This window comes from Pecten maximus, chromosome 14 (genome assembly GCF_902652985.1).
Source record: "Pecten maximus chromosome 14, xPecMax1.1, whole genome shotgun sequence".
Classification (NCBI taxonomy): domain Eukaryota; kingdom Metazoa; phylum Mollusca; class Bivalvia; order Pectinida; family Pectinidae; genus Pecten; species Pecten maximus.
This window is the reverse complement of record NC_047028.1, coordinates 32,154,127-32,168,927: the sequence shown is the minus strand read 5'-3', so window position 1 is coordinate 32,168,927 and position 14,801 is coordinate 32,154,127. Positions and strand designations below refer to the sequence as shown.

Here is a 14,801-nt window from a genome sequence, read left to right as displayed (position 1 = left end):
TAATATCTCGTAAACGTTGTTTAAATGCATCTATAAACCTTTTTTCATCACCAACTCCTTGATGTTCCCATACTATACCGAAACCATTGTAGAATAGTAGGTTTTTTACTTGTGTACACCAGGTTACTTTGTCATGCTCATCAAGATGGCGCAGCATAATGAAGCATTGTTTTGGAAGACGGCTGTATTCCATTCTGAATAGGCGCAGAAGATACTTAATGGGTTTGCAAAAATAATTGACACTCAGTTCATGACGACCGCATTCGCCTAGAGCTATGGAGTTGTTGGTATTACTTCCTGTACATAGTAACCACTTACAAAACTTGGTCTGGACTGCTTCTATATCTTTCTGGTAATTTGTACCCCATATCTCAGCACCATAACATAATATAGGTGATATCATACTATCAAACAGTTTAAAAGCAATGGTTGTATCTCTTTTACCAATCCTTGTCAGACAGTTCTTTATCATGTTTAATGCCTTTGTAGCTTGTTGTGTTAGTGTTTTACATGCTGCACTCCATTTCAGGCGACAGGAGAAAATAATTCCTAGATATTTATAGTAGTTCACAGTTACTATTTGTTCACCATTGTATGTCCAACATTCTGTAGAAGATAAATGTCCTCCGTTCTTAAACACTACTACATTTGTTTTCCCAAGATTGACTTTCATATTCCACTTGTAACAATATTGAGCAAGAGTATTCAGCTTCTTTTGTAAACCTACTACCGTGTCACTGAGCAGAACCAGGTCATCAGCAAACAATAAATGTGTGAGTCTCCGAATGATTTCTGTTATATAAATTCCTGACTGAAGTTCACTGTCTTCATTTAACATTTCTGATAGCTCATTGACGTAGCTGGCAAATAATAGCGGACTGAGTATACATCCTTGTTTTACACCAGAGTTACATTCAAAGCTTGAAGATAGATTATCATTTAGTCTCACTTTAGCTTTTACAGAAGAGTACATGTCCTGTAGAACAGTTATTATTCGGCCATGAAGATTTTGTTGTATTAGGCAATAAAATAGCTTTTCATGATTAATACAGTCAAACGCCTTAGAAAAGTCTACAAAAGCGCAATAAAACACATTTCCCTTTTTTGACAGGTATTTCTGTATAACTGCTTGCAAGCTAAATATATTGTCTATTGTTGAATAACCTTTTCGGAATCCTGCCTGTTCTTCCGACAGCGTATTGTTTAGATCTGACCATGCCCTTACTCGTGTACACAAAATTTTTGTGAAGATCTTGCTCATCACAGCTAATAGTGAAATACCTCTGTAATTTCCTGTGTCGTTAATGTCACCCTTTTTATATAACGGCACAATGATACTGGTTGTCCAGTTTTCTGGAAACTTTCCATTCTGTAAAATTAGATTGAACAGTTTTTGTAGTACACTCGGCATTCCGACGTTGACCGTCTGTTTAAAGAATTCACTAGGAATTGTATCTTCACCTGGCGATTTGTTACTTTTAAGATCATGTATCGCATTTCTCACTTCATCAACTGTTATGTATGCATTAAGTATAGAGTCATCATTAGATTGTTCACATGCTTCACATTTTTCACTATGTTCTCTTAGAGCTGATTTCACATGTTCACTGAAACTATCATCACTTTCCTCCAATACTGGATTTAAAAGTTTCTCGAAATAGTTTTTCCATTCATCTGATGTTATGGTGTTCTTAATACTGGTTCCTCGTTTGAGTATACCTTTAACTTTGCTCCAGAAGTCACAAGCATTTTTATTAACGGCTGATGTTGTGAGAGCCTCTGCTTTTATGGTCCTGACTTTTTTGACGACAAGTTGATCTGTATAACTTCCTAACATCAAGATATTGGTGAAGTATATCCATGTTATTGGTACTACGGAAGTCATTTAATAGAATACATTTACGTTGTTTTAAGTTGTCACACTCCTCGTCAAACCACTTTGCGTTCGGAGATACCCTATTTCCTATGCCTTTGCACTTCATACTTGCTTTGTTGCCCACCTCACACAATAACCTAGTAAGTTTCTCTGACAATTCATCAACACTAATATTATCATCATACAACATGTTATCAAGTTCATTTCTAAATTCATTACTATTTACTATCATACCAAATTTGTGCGCTTTATCTGGCTTCCATTTGATCTTACTCCAGGGTTCAGAACTACTACTTGTGCTTGAGGTTGGGGCATCATTCATAGACTGTTCATATAATTGTAATGTACATCTTACTGGAAAATGTTTGGAAATATCACACGATAGAATATTTAAACTAGTAAGTCTCTTGAATAGAGACCCACCCACAAGCACATAGTCTATCTGACTACCCCCGCTTCCAGACAAATATGTAAGTTCACCTTTACTATCACTTGGGACTCTTCCATTTGCTATAAGTAAGTCATGAACTACACACATTTCCACAAGATTATAACCAAAGTTATTAATGGTTTTATCAACATTGTTTCTTTTTCCTATGTTACTATTACCAGTATAAACCTGATCAAGACCGGGTATAAATGAAGTATCATCATCAATTATGAAATCTCTAAGTACACCTGACCTAGCATTAAGGTCACCCATAATTATAATCTCACAATGTTCATATTTACTTCTGATTTCATTAACAGCTTTCTCAAGTATTTCAATACCACTATTTGTGTTCTTATCATGATAAAACACAGACCCTTCTGGGGGTATATATACATAACCCAGTACAATATCATATAAGGCTCCTGTAGTATGTCTCAGATCAAACTTTAGCCAGACCATTTCTTCATATTTGTCAATCAATATTTGTGTTACATACTGACTAAAGGTTGATCTGACACACACAAGGACTCCACCAGATGACTTGTTAACATTCACTTTCCTTATACTTTCAAATAGTGTATAATCTTTAAACATGCTCTTAAATTCATTTGTATGCTTTTGAAATGATTCTATGAAACCCACAATATCTATTTCATTTATAGTATCATATAGTTCCTTTGGGAAATGTTTCAGTTTGTATAGAAGTCCCTCTATATTCCAAGTAATACACGTCAATGTTCCTTGCACTTTTCTATCATGATCTGCATCTTTATTACACTGAATGTTATTGTTTGTCTGTGGGCCTTGACCAAAACGTCATTTGGTCCTTTCTTGTTGCACTAGCACAATCTTGTCAGAGTCATAGTCATATTGGTATAGTTTACCATCGATCAGCAACTTATCATATCTCATGGAGACCTTGGAACCTTTTTCTCTTGCCTCCATGAAGAAGGGGCTGAGTTTCTTACGAGCATCTTTTACTTGTATTGGAAAGTCTTCTGTTATTCTAACTTGTCCTCCCCGGGGGAGATTTGATTTTGCTTTTGCCATTATCTGCACTTTGTCTTTGAATGTCATAAAAGTTACCTTTATCGGTCGGTTATTTTTCTGGGGCCGGCCAATTCTTTGTATATCATCAAATATAATATTTGATGTTTCCTCCTCCGAAATGTTAAGTTCGTTTTGAAACAGTACTTTCACTTTCGTTTCGGTTTCCTCGTGTGTTTCATTTCTACTGTCCGCTAACCCATGAATCATGATGTTCTTTTTCTTGATTTCACGTTCTATGTCAGTAGTTTTGAGTGTTATCTTCCTTACGTCTGCCTTTATTTCTGTCGTATCTGCCTCTAGTTCATTGATTCTATCGTCAAGTTTCCTCTCCACGCGATCTACTTTCTGGTGTATCTCGCTGAGACTCGACCGTACATCCACCATGAATTCGGCCATTTGTGTTTTCAATTCTAGGAGAGTTCTAATAATGTCGGTCTCTTCGTTTGCATTATCTCCCTTGTCTGTTTTCTCGGCGGTGTAAGATTGTAACCTTGTCTGTCTCATTTCACCCTTATTCCCAGTTATTGGGCCGGGGTTTATTTCGATGCAACCATTTACCACTAGGAGTGTTGCTAGAATTAATGCAAGTCTCGGAGATGGGCCCTTTTCAAGAACGTTCACTGTAACATGCATCATGTTTACCGCGGTAGCCATGTTGGATTGCCCCCGTTTGATTTTACCGCCGCCAAAGCAACCTATTCTCAATCTCCAAATTGACACTTCAATGCCCATATTTACTGAATGTTGTCAGCATAAACACCACAATGCACCACAAGTATATATTTCAAATTGTCAGTGTCATTTTACCACATTTTTGCACTTTTTTTCTGGAGCTACCCATGCACACGTCTACCGTCTTTCGATGCCAAACCGGAAGTCCTTTAGGCACCTTCTTCTTGATATCCAAAAGGCTGAGAAACCCAATATTAGGTCTGTAGCATGCTGGGATGAAAAGGCTACAAAGTTTGTTCAAATGTATGACCTTTACATTCATTCAAGGTCACAAGGGTCAAATATGCTAAAATCTTTAAACAACTTATTCTTAGTAACCAAGAGGCCCAGAGATCAGATATTGCATTTGTAGCATTTTGGGGTAAATGCATGGCTATAAAGATTGATATAGTGATTGACATTGACCTTTATTCAGGTCACAGGGGTCAAATATGCCAAAACCTTTAACTTCATAACAAAGAGGCCCAGATACCTTATATTGGATTCATAGCATTCATGGGTAAAGTGTTATAAAAATTGTTCAATTGAAAGAACTTAACCTTTATTCAAGGTGGGGGCCGCGGTGGCCGAGTGGTTAAGGTGTCCTAACACTTTAACACTAGCCCTCCACCTCTGGGTTGCGAGTTCGAAACCTACGTGGGGCAGTTGCCAGGTACTGACCGTAGACCGGTGGTTTTTCTCCGTGTACTCCGGCTTTCCTCCACCTCCAAAACCTGGCACGTCCTTAAATGACCCTGGCTGTTAATAGGACGTTAAAACAAAAACAAACCAAAAATTATTCAAGGTCATAGTCAAATATACTAAAGGATTTGGTCCACCTGTATAGTTTGAACCTTTGTCAGGAGAGGTAGAGTTCAAAAGTAGGGAAATATTTCAAATGTAACTTACATTGAAGTATTTTACAATAATAACTAAAATATCCAAATGAGTGGTGCAGGCCCCCTTGGCCTCTTCTTTTGAGAATAATAGTGAAAAATAATGGGTTTTTTTTGTTTTCAGATGTTGGATTTAGTAAGACCAAAACAGGAAGGACGAGTAACTCTAGCAGATCTAAAAAGCTGTAAAATGACCAATATTTTCTTTGATACATTCTTCAACCTAGACAAGTTCCTGGAACATGAACAACGAGACCCATTCGCCAATGTTAGGGTAGGTTTTGTCCATAAAACTGGGGTACAGAATAGTATTGCAGAAAGATTGTCTGTTACGTACTGACTGAAACATTTAGCAAAAATTCATGTTCAAAATTCAGTTCAATTTCAGGTCAAATTCAGGTCAATTCTTTTGACTTATCATTTCCCAGATAATTATTATCATCAGTGATGATACCAGCTGTTGCATGTGATTTGTTGTTTATCATAGGGCAATCATATTGGATATAAATGAGGCTGGTGCCACCCCTGGGGTGGGGCCCAAAAGGGGAAACTTTGGTGTAATATTGCTTTCTATATATAGCAATTCAATTGTCAGATGACTGTTAAGGGCCATGGCCCTCTTGTTCAGAAAGCACTTAAGGGATCTTTCTCAGATTTCTTATGTAAGTTCTGCCTGGTCCGTAGTTATGCATATCACTGACAGGCGGCCATCTTGGATTTTGACAATTGAAATTTGTTAACACTATTTCTCAGATAGTATTAAAGGGATCTTTCTCAAACTTGATAACATGGCGGACAGCATGGTGTCAATCTTGGAGTTTGATATTTGAAGATTATAACTGCTAGTTCTCAAATTTCATATGAAGGGTCCCCTTTACCCATAGATGTGCATATTCCTGTAAAGGATCAACCTGACAACAACATGGACGACAGGCAGCCATCTTGGATTTTGACAATTATAAATTAATTAAAAAATTTTAAAGTACTAAATGTCTATTATGGGATTTTCTCAAATTTGAATGTGCCGCAAAATTTGTTTTTATTTTTTACTGGACATGAACATTTTAAGAGCGGGATTCCCGACAAACAACTGATTAATTTGGTGTGGTCTTAGATATTAGATATTGACAGAGAAGTTTTGTGCACCTGAAATATTTTCCCGGGTTTTCAATGAATCTTTTTTTTCTTCAAAATATCTTGTGATTCCTCTTCATCTATTGTAGGGAAATGTTAAATTGTTTGGGTATTTTGTTTGCCATATTGTAAACAAAGTGATGCTGAAAATTCAAATTTTTTCTTTATCATCTGAAGGATTTGGAGAATGATGGTCCTGAACCTACCGACTGGGAAAAATATGCCTCAGACGAATATGAAAACCTTGTAGCAGAGGAGGGGGCCATGGAACAGGAAGAAATGTAAGTTTTGCAACATCTATGTCATGTCAGGTCATGTCAGTGGGCAAGGGGGGCTAACCTGGGAAGATTTTGGGAAGGGGAGACAACTCTAGATTATTTTTTAGAATTGAAAGCAAATCATAAACTATCAAAGTTTACTGAAGAAGGTTTGTGGATGAATTCTTTAACACTTGTGTCAAGGGAGTTTGGTAATTTATGTGTTTATTTTGACTTTGATAAAGATTCACAAAAATACTAGAACTTAAGCAAAAAAAAAAAGTATAACTGTTTTGATACAAGCAATTGCTAATTTCACTTTGATAGATAGATTAATTGTATCTGTTCCATTTCCAAGATTCTTTCTGTTGAAAGCAACCACAAGTAAAAATAGACGTTTTATGAGCAACAAGAGGTATAGAAGATCATTCAAGGTATGACCATTTATAGAGGGTCTGCCTTGTGGATACTGTATACATGCATTTGGGAGTGGCCTTCATCTGTCACCGATATAGGTTCACCATGTACTCAGTAACAATAACATACCCATATAAAGTCAACACTATATCATATTCAGGAGAGGGATCATGGAATTATAATGTATGCATGGCAGTAACCTAGGAAAAAATAAAGGTGTCAGTATTCTCATTGAGAATTGCTCTGTAACATTCAGGAATATTTGTAGGCCAAGAAAAGAAAATCTGTATTTCCTGTTTCACTAACTTTACCATTTCTATACTCTTTGAAAATTATTTCTGATAACAATATCAGAGAAAAGAATTTTGAAATTGAATATCTAAAATAGAAAAAAATCTTTGAAAATTATCCACCTATCCACCGTAAATTTGTGTGTACATGCAGTACAAACTTATTTTCAAAAATTGACAAGTGAAAAAATCCACTGTGCATTATACACAGAAACAAACCTTTGTTGGTCAGATGCATGGATGTCATGAATGTGATTTATGATCACCATTTACTTCTTCAACAGCAAGTTTATCATTAAATTCTTAAATATATAAAGCATTTGGTAAGTAAATATTGAACAAATAAAGAAATAAATAGTTGTTTTGATGTTTAATACCTTGAAATTGTTTATCTATTCATCAGCAATTACAAGGATGTATCTTAGTCGATCAACACGTGATCAATTGATCAAGTTGCTGTATTCAGGTGCAATACAGTGTATACTACAACTTCCGAAATACGAACCTTCTAAAAACTGAATCCTCTGAATATTGAATGAATTGTCATTGTAAGGGAATGGTCCTTCTTTGTTATTGTATTTAAAAAACTTTCAAATACCGATCCTTCTGAGTTCCTAACACCGGACCGATTTTCTGTCCGTTCGTGTTTAAGTACCCGGTATACCAAAAATTACTTCTGAAAACAGTCTTTACCCGACACGAGGTCTGGCCAGTCAACCGTGAAACAACACCCGTGAAGGGTATTGTGTGAAGCCTAATTGTGTCTCGGGACCAACATATACATGTAGGCGATTTGTACAATAAATAAAAAAGTGAAAATATACTGTTTTTATCTTCACCTGTTTGAAAATTTAGTACCAAAATCCAATTATTTGTAGATAAATACTGTGTAGAAAAAGCAGATGAAAATAGTGGTGCATACCGTACACAGATAAGCCCCTGTTAACAAATAGTGGTGCATACCGTACACAGATAAGCCCCTGTTAACAAATAGCCTCCTTCTTCATTTTTGTTAAATCATCAATTTTAAAATAATACTGGGGTAAGTTAAAGTGGTTCACAAAAATGGCCAAACCCAAACTTTACTACTGAAGTTTTATGCTAGGAAGGAGGTTTGTTTGAGGATGGTAATTTATATTTATCTATTTACATGTGTTTACTGAAGCCGTTAAAGGAAAACTCACAAAACATGTCTGCACAGATTTGCTTTCATTATTATTTTCATTACATTTCTCACAAGCAGCTGGGGGCCACAAGACGACGATTACTATTAGGTAGTATTGTTCCAGAATGTCTATCTACTGGTGTTGTAGAATGTCCCTATCTCCTAGTGTTCTTGGACGTCCCTATCTACTGGTGTTGTATGACGTCCCAATATCTCCTGGTGTTCTAGGACGTCCCACTATCTACTGGTGTTGTAGGATGTCCCACTATCTTCTGGTGTTTTAGGACGTCCCACTATCTACTGGTGTTTTAGGACATCCACTGTCTTCTGGTGTTGTAGGACGTCCCACTATATACTGGTGTTTTAGGACGTCCCACTATCTCCTGGTGCTGTAGGACGTCCCACTATCTTCTGGTGTTGTAGGACGTCCCTCTATCCCCTGGTGTTGTAGGACGTCCCACTATCTCCTGGTGTTGTAGGACGGCCCACTATCTCTTGGTGTTGTAGGACGTCCCACTATCTCCTGGTGTTGGAGGACGTCCCACTATATCTTGGTGTTGTAGGACGTCCCACTATCTACTGGTGTTGTAGGATGTCCCACTATCTACTGGTGTTGTAGGACGTCCCACTATCTTCTGGTGTTTTAGGACGTCCCACTATCTTCTGGTGTTGTAGGACGTCCCACTATCTTCTGGTGTTGTAGGACGTCCGCTATCTACTGGTGTTGTAGGACGTCCCACTATCTCCTGGTGTTGTAGGACGTCCCTATCTACTGGTGTTGTAGGACGGCCCACTATCTCCTGGTGTTTTTGGACATCCCTATCTACTGGTGTTGTATGACGTCCCTCTATCTCCTGGTGTTGTAGGACGCCCCACTATATACTGGTGTTGTAGGACGTCCCACTATCTCCTGGTGTTGTAGGACGGCCCACTATCTACTGGTGTTGTAGGATGTCCCACTATCTCTTGGTGTTGTAGGATGTCCCACTATCTACTGGTGTTGTAGGATGTCCCACTATCTCTTGGTGTTGTAGGATGTCCCACTATCTACTGGTGTTGTAGGATGTCCCACTCATCTCCTGCACGGGAACCAGGCACACCTTTCGTTCTTCAGTGCTTCATTGACTTTTTAATAAATCTTTAACTCCTAAGAATTTCTCATTTTCTTTTTCATTGTGTGCATGTTCAAACTGCTTTTAGTATTTGTTCAATTCTATTTTGTAGATGGGAATGTGAATCAGTGTATTATATTTTGGAGAATTGGCAAAGTCAAAAAGTTAAAGTTAAAGTTGAAGGACCTTAAACACATTCAGTTTGTTTTATGCCCATCATATTTGACATATTATATGGGGTGGCGTTCCTTTGTTTATTTCAGTGTCTGATTTTTGTCCCTAGATCCTACATTTTTGAGTGATTTCTTTGAAACTTGATAAACTTTATATTCGTTATTTCAAGTTGTGTTTAAAGACTTGGAGACTATTTTAGTAACACCTGATTACTGGTATTCCTGAAACTGAAATCATGTTCTAATAATAGGCTAGAGGATTGACTACAACTCACTCCTATTATGTACATGTATGAACTTTCAACATTTTCACGAATGTTGACAATTGAGCAGTGTATCCTTCCCTTTTCCTGATTGTCATGCTACAGCTAAATTAATGGTGATCCAAATGTTTCGGTTGCTTATTATCCCCTCATGCGATGAGTCACAGAGGAGATATAAGGAGTTTGTTCAAATGAATGACCTTGACCCACATTTAAGGTCACAGGGGTCAAATAGACAAAAATTCTTCTCTACAACTAAGAAGCCTAGACCGATGATATTGGGTCTGTAGCATGCTTGGGTGAGGAGCTATTAAGTTCATTCAAGGTTACAGTGAAAGGACTTCTCAATACCAAAAGGCCCCAGCCGATGATATTGGGTTTATAGCATGCTTGGGTGAAGGGCTACTAAGTTTGTTTAAATGAATGACCTTGACATAAATTTAACGTCAGAATATGCTAAAATCCTTAAAGAGTAACCAAGAGACTTGATATTGGGCCAGTATTATATTGTGGTGAAGGGCTACCCAAAAAGGGTCAGCATATAATTGGGTGGAGCTTATGAAAGTGAAATGCGATTTGTTTTCATTTGTAATGAACTACAACAAGTAGCTGTTAGCAAGTTTCTTGGTTTGTTTCCAAAAAAAAAAAAAAAACAGAAGAATTTTACAAGACTTTTCATGTATTTTATTCTTATCTGATTTTGATGTTGTTGAAGTATTCAGTGGCTACCATTAAATGTAAAATAAATCAAATTATATGATATGCCCATTTTGATAAATTGTAATTAACAAAATAAGTTCTTTAATAAATTTTCAGAAAACTGCTGCCATTAATTCATCTTATTCATATATTTGTCTAGATTGTTGTCTCTATAGATATTTCTGATAATCTTATTATTGCAGACTGTATGAAGATGACTTTGAACCAGATGATGATGAGATCATTCAGAAGGAGCGTGCTAACTTGGATCTTGAAATGCAGCGGAACTCTCCTGTGTCACGAGGGAAAATAGGCATGAAGAATACAAACGATGATATATATGACTTCAGTATAAAAGATCTTGGCTATTAACCTTAGTTATTGTCACAAGTAGAAAATTTAGGCTGTTCTATCAACAGTATGTTGGCTGTTCTATCAACAGTATGTTGGCTGTTCTGTCAACAGTATGTTGGCTGTTCTATCAACAGTATGTTGGCTGTTCTATCAACAGTATGTTGGCTGTTCTATCAACAATATGTTGGCTGTTCTATCAACAGTATTGGCTGTTCTATCAACAGTATGTTGACTGTTCTATCAACAGTATGTTGGCTGTTCTATCAACAGTATGTTGGCTGTTCCGTCAACAGTATGTTGGCTGTTCTTAGGACTTTTGTTCAGGCCTTTCTAACTTTTGATAACTATACAGCCAAATTGTCTCACATGGACTGTGTTTGGTCAGCATGCAGTACGCTATGTTATAAGGACCAGTTGGTCGGAAGGAGAGTGATACCAAACATGCTACAATAATGGTTATCTGTATGCATAAAGTGAGAGTGAATATAAAATTTTCACATGTGAGGAGAAAAAAAAGTGTTTTTCGATATCTAGGTAATTGGTATTGTTATATATTAAGGATTTTCATTACACATATTGTCCTGCACCAGAATTGATACAAAGCTTAAGTTTGTAATTGGTTAATGCAGCGAGTGTACTGGAGATTATGAGATATAACCATGTTATAAGTCAACACATTCACCAAACTGGGGCAGTATCATATGAACTGAAACCACACACTAGCAAAGGAAAAACAAGCCCAGGGTTGCTCTCTGTTCTTGTTTAATGTAAATGGTATACAGTGTATTTTATTAAGTATTCACTAAATTATGGCTGTTGGTTGTGGAGTTTACATTGACAGCATGTACATGTTATTTAGCTATGTATATATAATTTATTAGTGTACAAATTGTGACTGTGAATGGAAAATTGAAAGTTTCATGAATTTAGTAAGAGATTGATATAGAATACATGTATACTAACTTTATGTTTTTTTTTTCAGATTTCAGGTTTGCAATGTACAAAACTTTAAAATGTGAGATGATTTTTGTTATGAATTTACAAAAAAGGGAGAAAAAAATTATTAAGAAACGCAAAATATTTGTGAAGTTAATGTATTGATTCCGTCCTCTTTATTATTGCAGCATAGATATCAGAAGTCATTTCCAACAATTTATATCCTGTGCCTTATTATTCTTTGTGTCAGCTGTTAATAACATTGTTGACTTTGTGATGTTTATATACTGAGGGCTGACATCTGACATGAATGAAGGAGGATATGGGATTATAGGTTAAATACAAATCTACAAATATAGGAGAATAGTCAGAATTTTTCTCAGACTTTCTTTAGTACCACTTTGTCTAGATATTATGGTTAAGTTCATCTAAGAAAATTTTTTCTCTAAAATTTTGGTAAAATTTAAATAAGACAAAACTGATTATGGTATCAGGAAAGAACTGAAAATTGTGTTAAGGGATTTTTTCCCCCAAAGTATGCAATTTATTTCAAGAAGCATCACCAACGAAAGATGACTGTATTGTGAAGGAAGGAAGAAGCGATTGGTTAGCTTTGAGGGATTGTAGAATAGGTATGATGACAAGGATTGAGAATGTGTGATGATTGCATATCTGGGCATTTGGAGTTACCTCCCTTGTAACTATCTCTGTGGCCTTTCTGTTGACAGACTAGTCTATACATTTGGAACTTGATTTACTCCTAATAAGTGTTATTGGTAAATCTTACTCTTTGTATTTTGGTAAATCCTACCCTTCATATTGAAAAAAAACCCAACAATATGCTATTTTTTCTTTATTGAATGTTTCCCCATTTATATGTAGTGTTTAACTGTCAGTGATATCATATTTTGCTTTTGTTTTATTTAGCATCCCTACGGAGTTGAGATTCAAAATTGTACCAATGGTGGGGCTGACCCTCCGGGGGCCTGAGGGATATGGGTCTGCAATTGGTCTATTTGGCTGAATTGTTATAAACGACTTCTCTGAAACTAAGCAATGAATATCTCTCATATTTTACTGCTATCACCCCTATGGGTTAGGGATTCAAAATTGTACAAATTGTGGGGCTAACTTCCTGGGGACCTGAGGAGCCGGGCCAAAATTGGTTAATTTGGCTGAATTGATACAAAATGTATAACCAACATCTTCTCTGAAACCAAACGATTTGGATTTAGGAAGGAATTGAAATACCCTATATACATATCTGTATGTGTCTTTGTGTTCCCCATGTTTGTAAAAAAAGATTATCATTACCAAAAATGGTTCATAGATGAATCTAGTCTTTTTATCCACAGCATTGCTAGTATAGGATTGAATTGTGCAAAATTTAATGATACATAATAGTATATAGTGATGATATATCAGTCAAACGTTATACAACCCGTTCACTTACACAACTTGCCAATTCACACTTCAACACCTACACAACCTCAACTCTTAAACAACCTCATCACCCACACCCCAACACTAGCACAACCTGCCCTACTTACACATCCTATGGTATACCAACCCCTTCCCCCTCCCAACTTTGCTGAATGTTTCCAATACTGTTCAATTGGTTTTTTGAAACAGTGAGGTACAAACGTATAGTCATTGTAAACTCAGTACATTTAGACTGTCAATAAAGCAAGTACATATCAGATAATGAGAAAGGGCATGAAATCACTTTATTTCCTAATGTAGCTTTGGACTACTGGTGCTATTCGTAAAATATTCTCACATAGCCAACATACAGCTGAATCATTCTGTCACACAGTGGTATATTCTGAAAATATATAGATATTTACGTTTGTTCTGTTTCCTATTGTAGACAGTGGTATAGTCTGAAAATATATAGATATTTACGTTTGTTCTGTATCCTACAGAGCTTTTTTCTAGCTGATATTGGGCCCCATTCCCAATTGTTTGATATTCTAAAGAAATTCCAGTAACTTGGATTTTGCTCCAGAAAGTGTTAATCCTAATTCAGTAATTTTCTTCCCTAACTGAGGCAAAAAGGCCCTGTCCCAAAACAGTGGGGAAAATCTCTCTTACAATGTATAGAAGATATCACGTATCTGTTACAATGTATAGGAGATGTCACGTATCTGTTACAATGTATAGAAGATGTCACGTATCTGTTACAATGTATAGAGGATGTCACGTATCTGTTACAATGTATAGAGGATGTCAAGTATCTGTTACAATGTATAGAGGATGTCACGTATCTGTTACAATGTATAGAAGATGTCACATATCTGTTACAATGTATAGAGGATGTCACGTATCTGTTACAATGTATAGAGGATGTCACATATCTCTGTTACAATGTATAGAGGATGTCACATATCTCTGTTACAATGTATAGATGATGTCACGTATCTCTCTTACAATGTATAGAAGATGTCACGTATCTGTTACAATGTATAGAGGATGTCACGTATCTCTGTTACAATGTATAGAAGATGTCACGTATCTGTTACAATGTATAGAAGATGTCACGTATCTGTTACAATGTATAGAAGATGTCACGTATCTGTTACAATGTATAGAGGATGTCGCATATCTGCTACAATGTATAGAAGATGTCACATATCTGTTACAATGTATAGAGGATGTCACGTATCTGTTACAATGTATAGAAGATGTCATGTATCTCTGTTACAATGTATAGAGGATGTCACGTATCTGTTACAATGTATAGAAGATATCACATATCTGTTACAATGTATAGAGGATATCACGTATCTGTTACAATGTATAGAGGATGTCACGTATCTGTTACAATGTATAGAAGATGTCACGTATCTCTGTTACAATGTATAGAAGATGTCACATATCTCTGTTACAATGTATAGAAGATGTCACGTATCTGTTGCAATGTATAGAAGATGTCACGTATCTGTTACAATGTATAGAAGATGTCACGTATCTGTTGCAATGTATAGAAGATGTCACGTATCTGTTACAATGTATAGAAGATATCACGTATCTGT

At 36.3% G+C, this 14,801-nt stretch overlaps 1 protein-coding gene across 4 annotated transcripts in view; it reads left to right on the top strand.

Moving 5' to 3' along the window:
- The window catches only part of LOC117342673 (serine/threonine-protein phosphatase 2A regulatory subunit B'' subunit beta-like), a 69,806-nt gene extending 57,086 nt beyond the window's left edge, over positions 1 to 12,720 (top strand). For 2 of the 4 annotated variants that reach the window (XM_033904878.1, XM_033904875.1), the window contains 3 exons: positions 5,091 to 5,240; positions 6,278 to 6,381; positions 10,680 to 12,720. In XM_033904878.1, coding sequence (XP_033760769.1) covers positions 5,091 to 5,240; positions 6,278 to 6,381; positions 10,680 to 10,848 — 423 coding nt within the window. In that variant the 3' untranslated portion in view covers positions 10,849 to 12,720. Of the gene's footprint in view, positions 1 to 5,090; positions 5,241 to 6,277; positions 6,382 to 6,715; positions 7,757 to 8,307; positions 8,339 to 10,679 lie in introns of those variants that run through there. The other 2 variants (XM_033904877.1, XM_033904876.1) reach the window with 2 other exon arrangements.
- Positions 12,721 to 14,801: the final 2,081 nt, after the last annotated feature.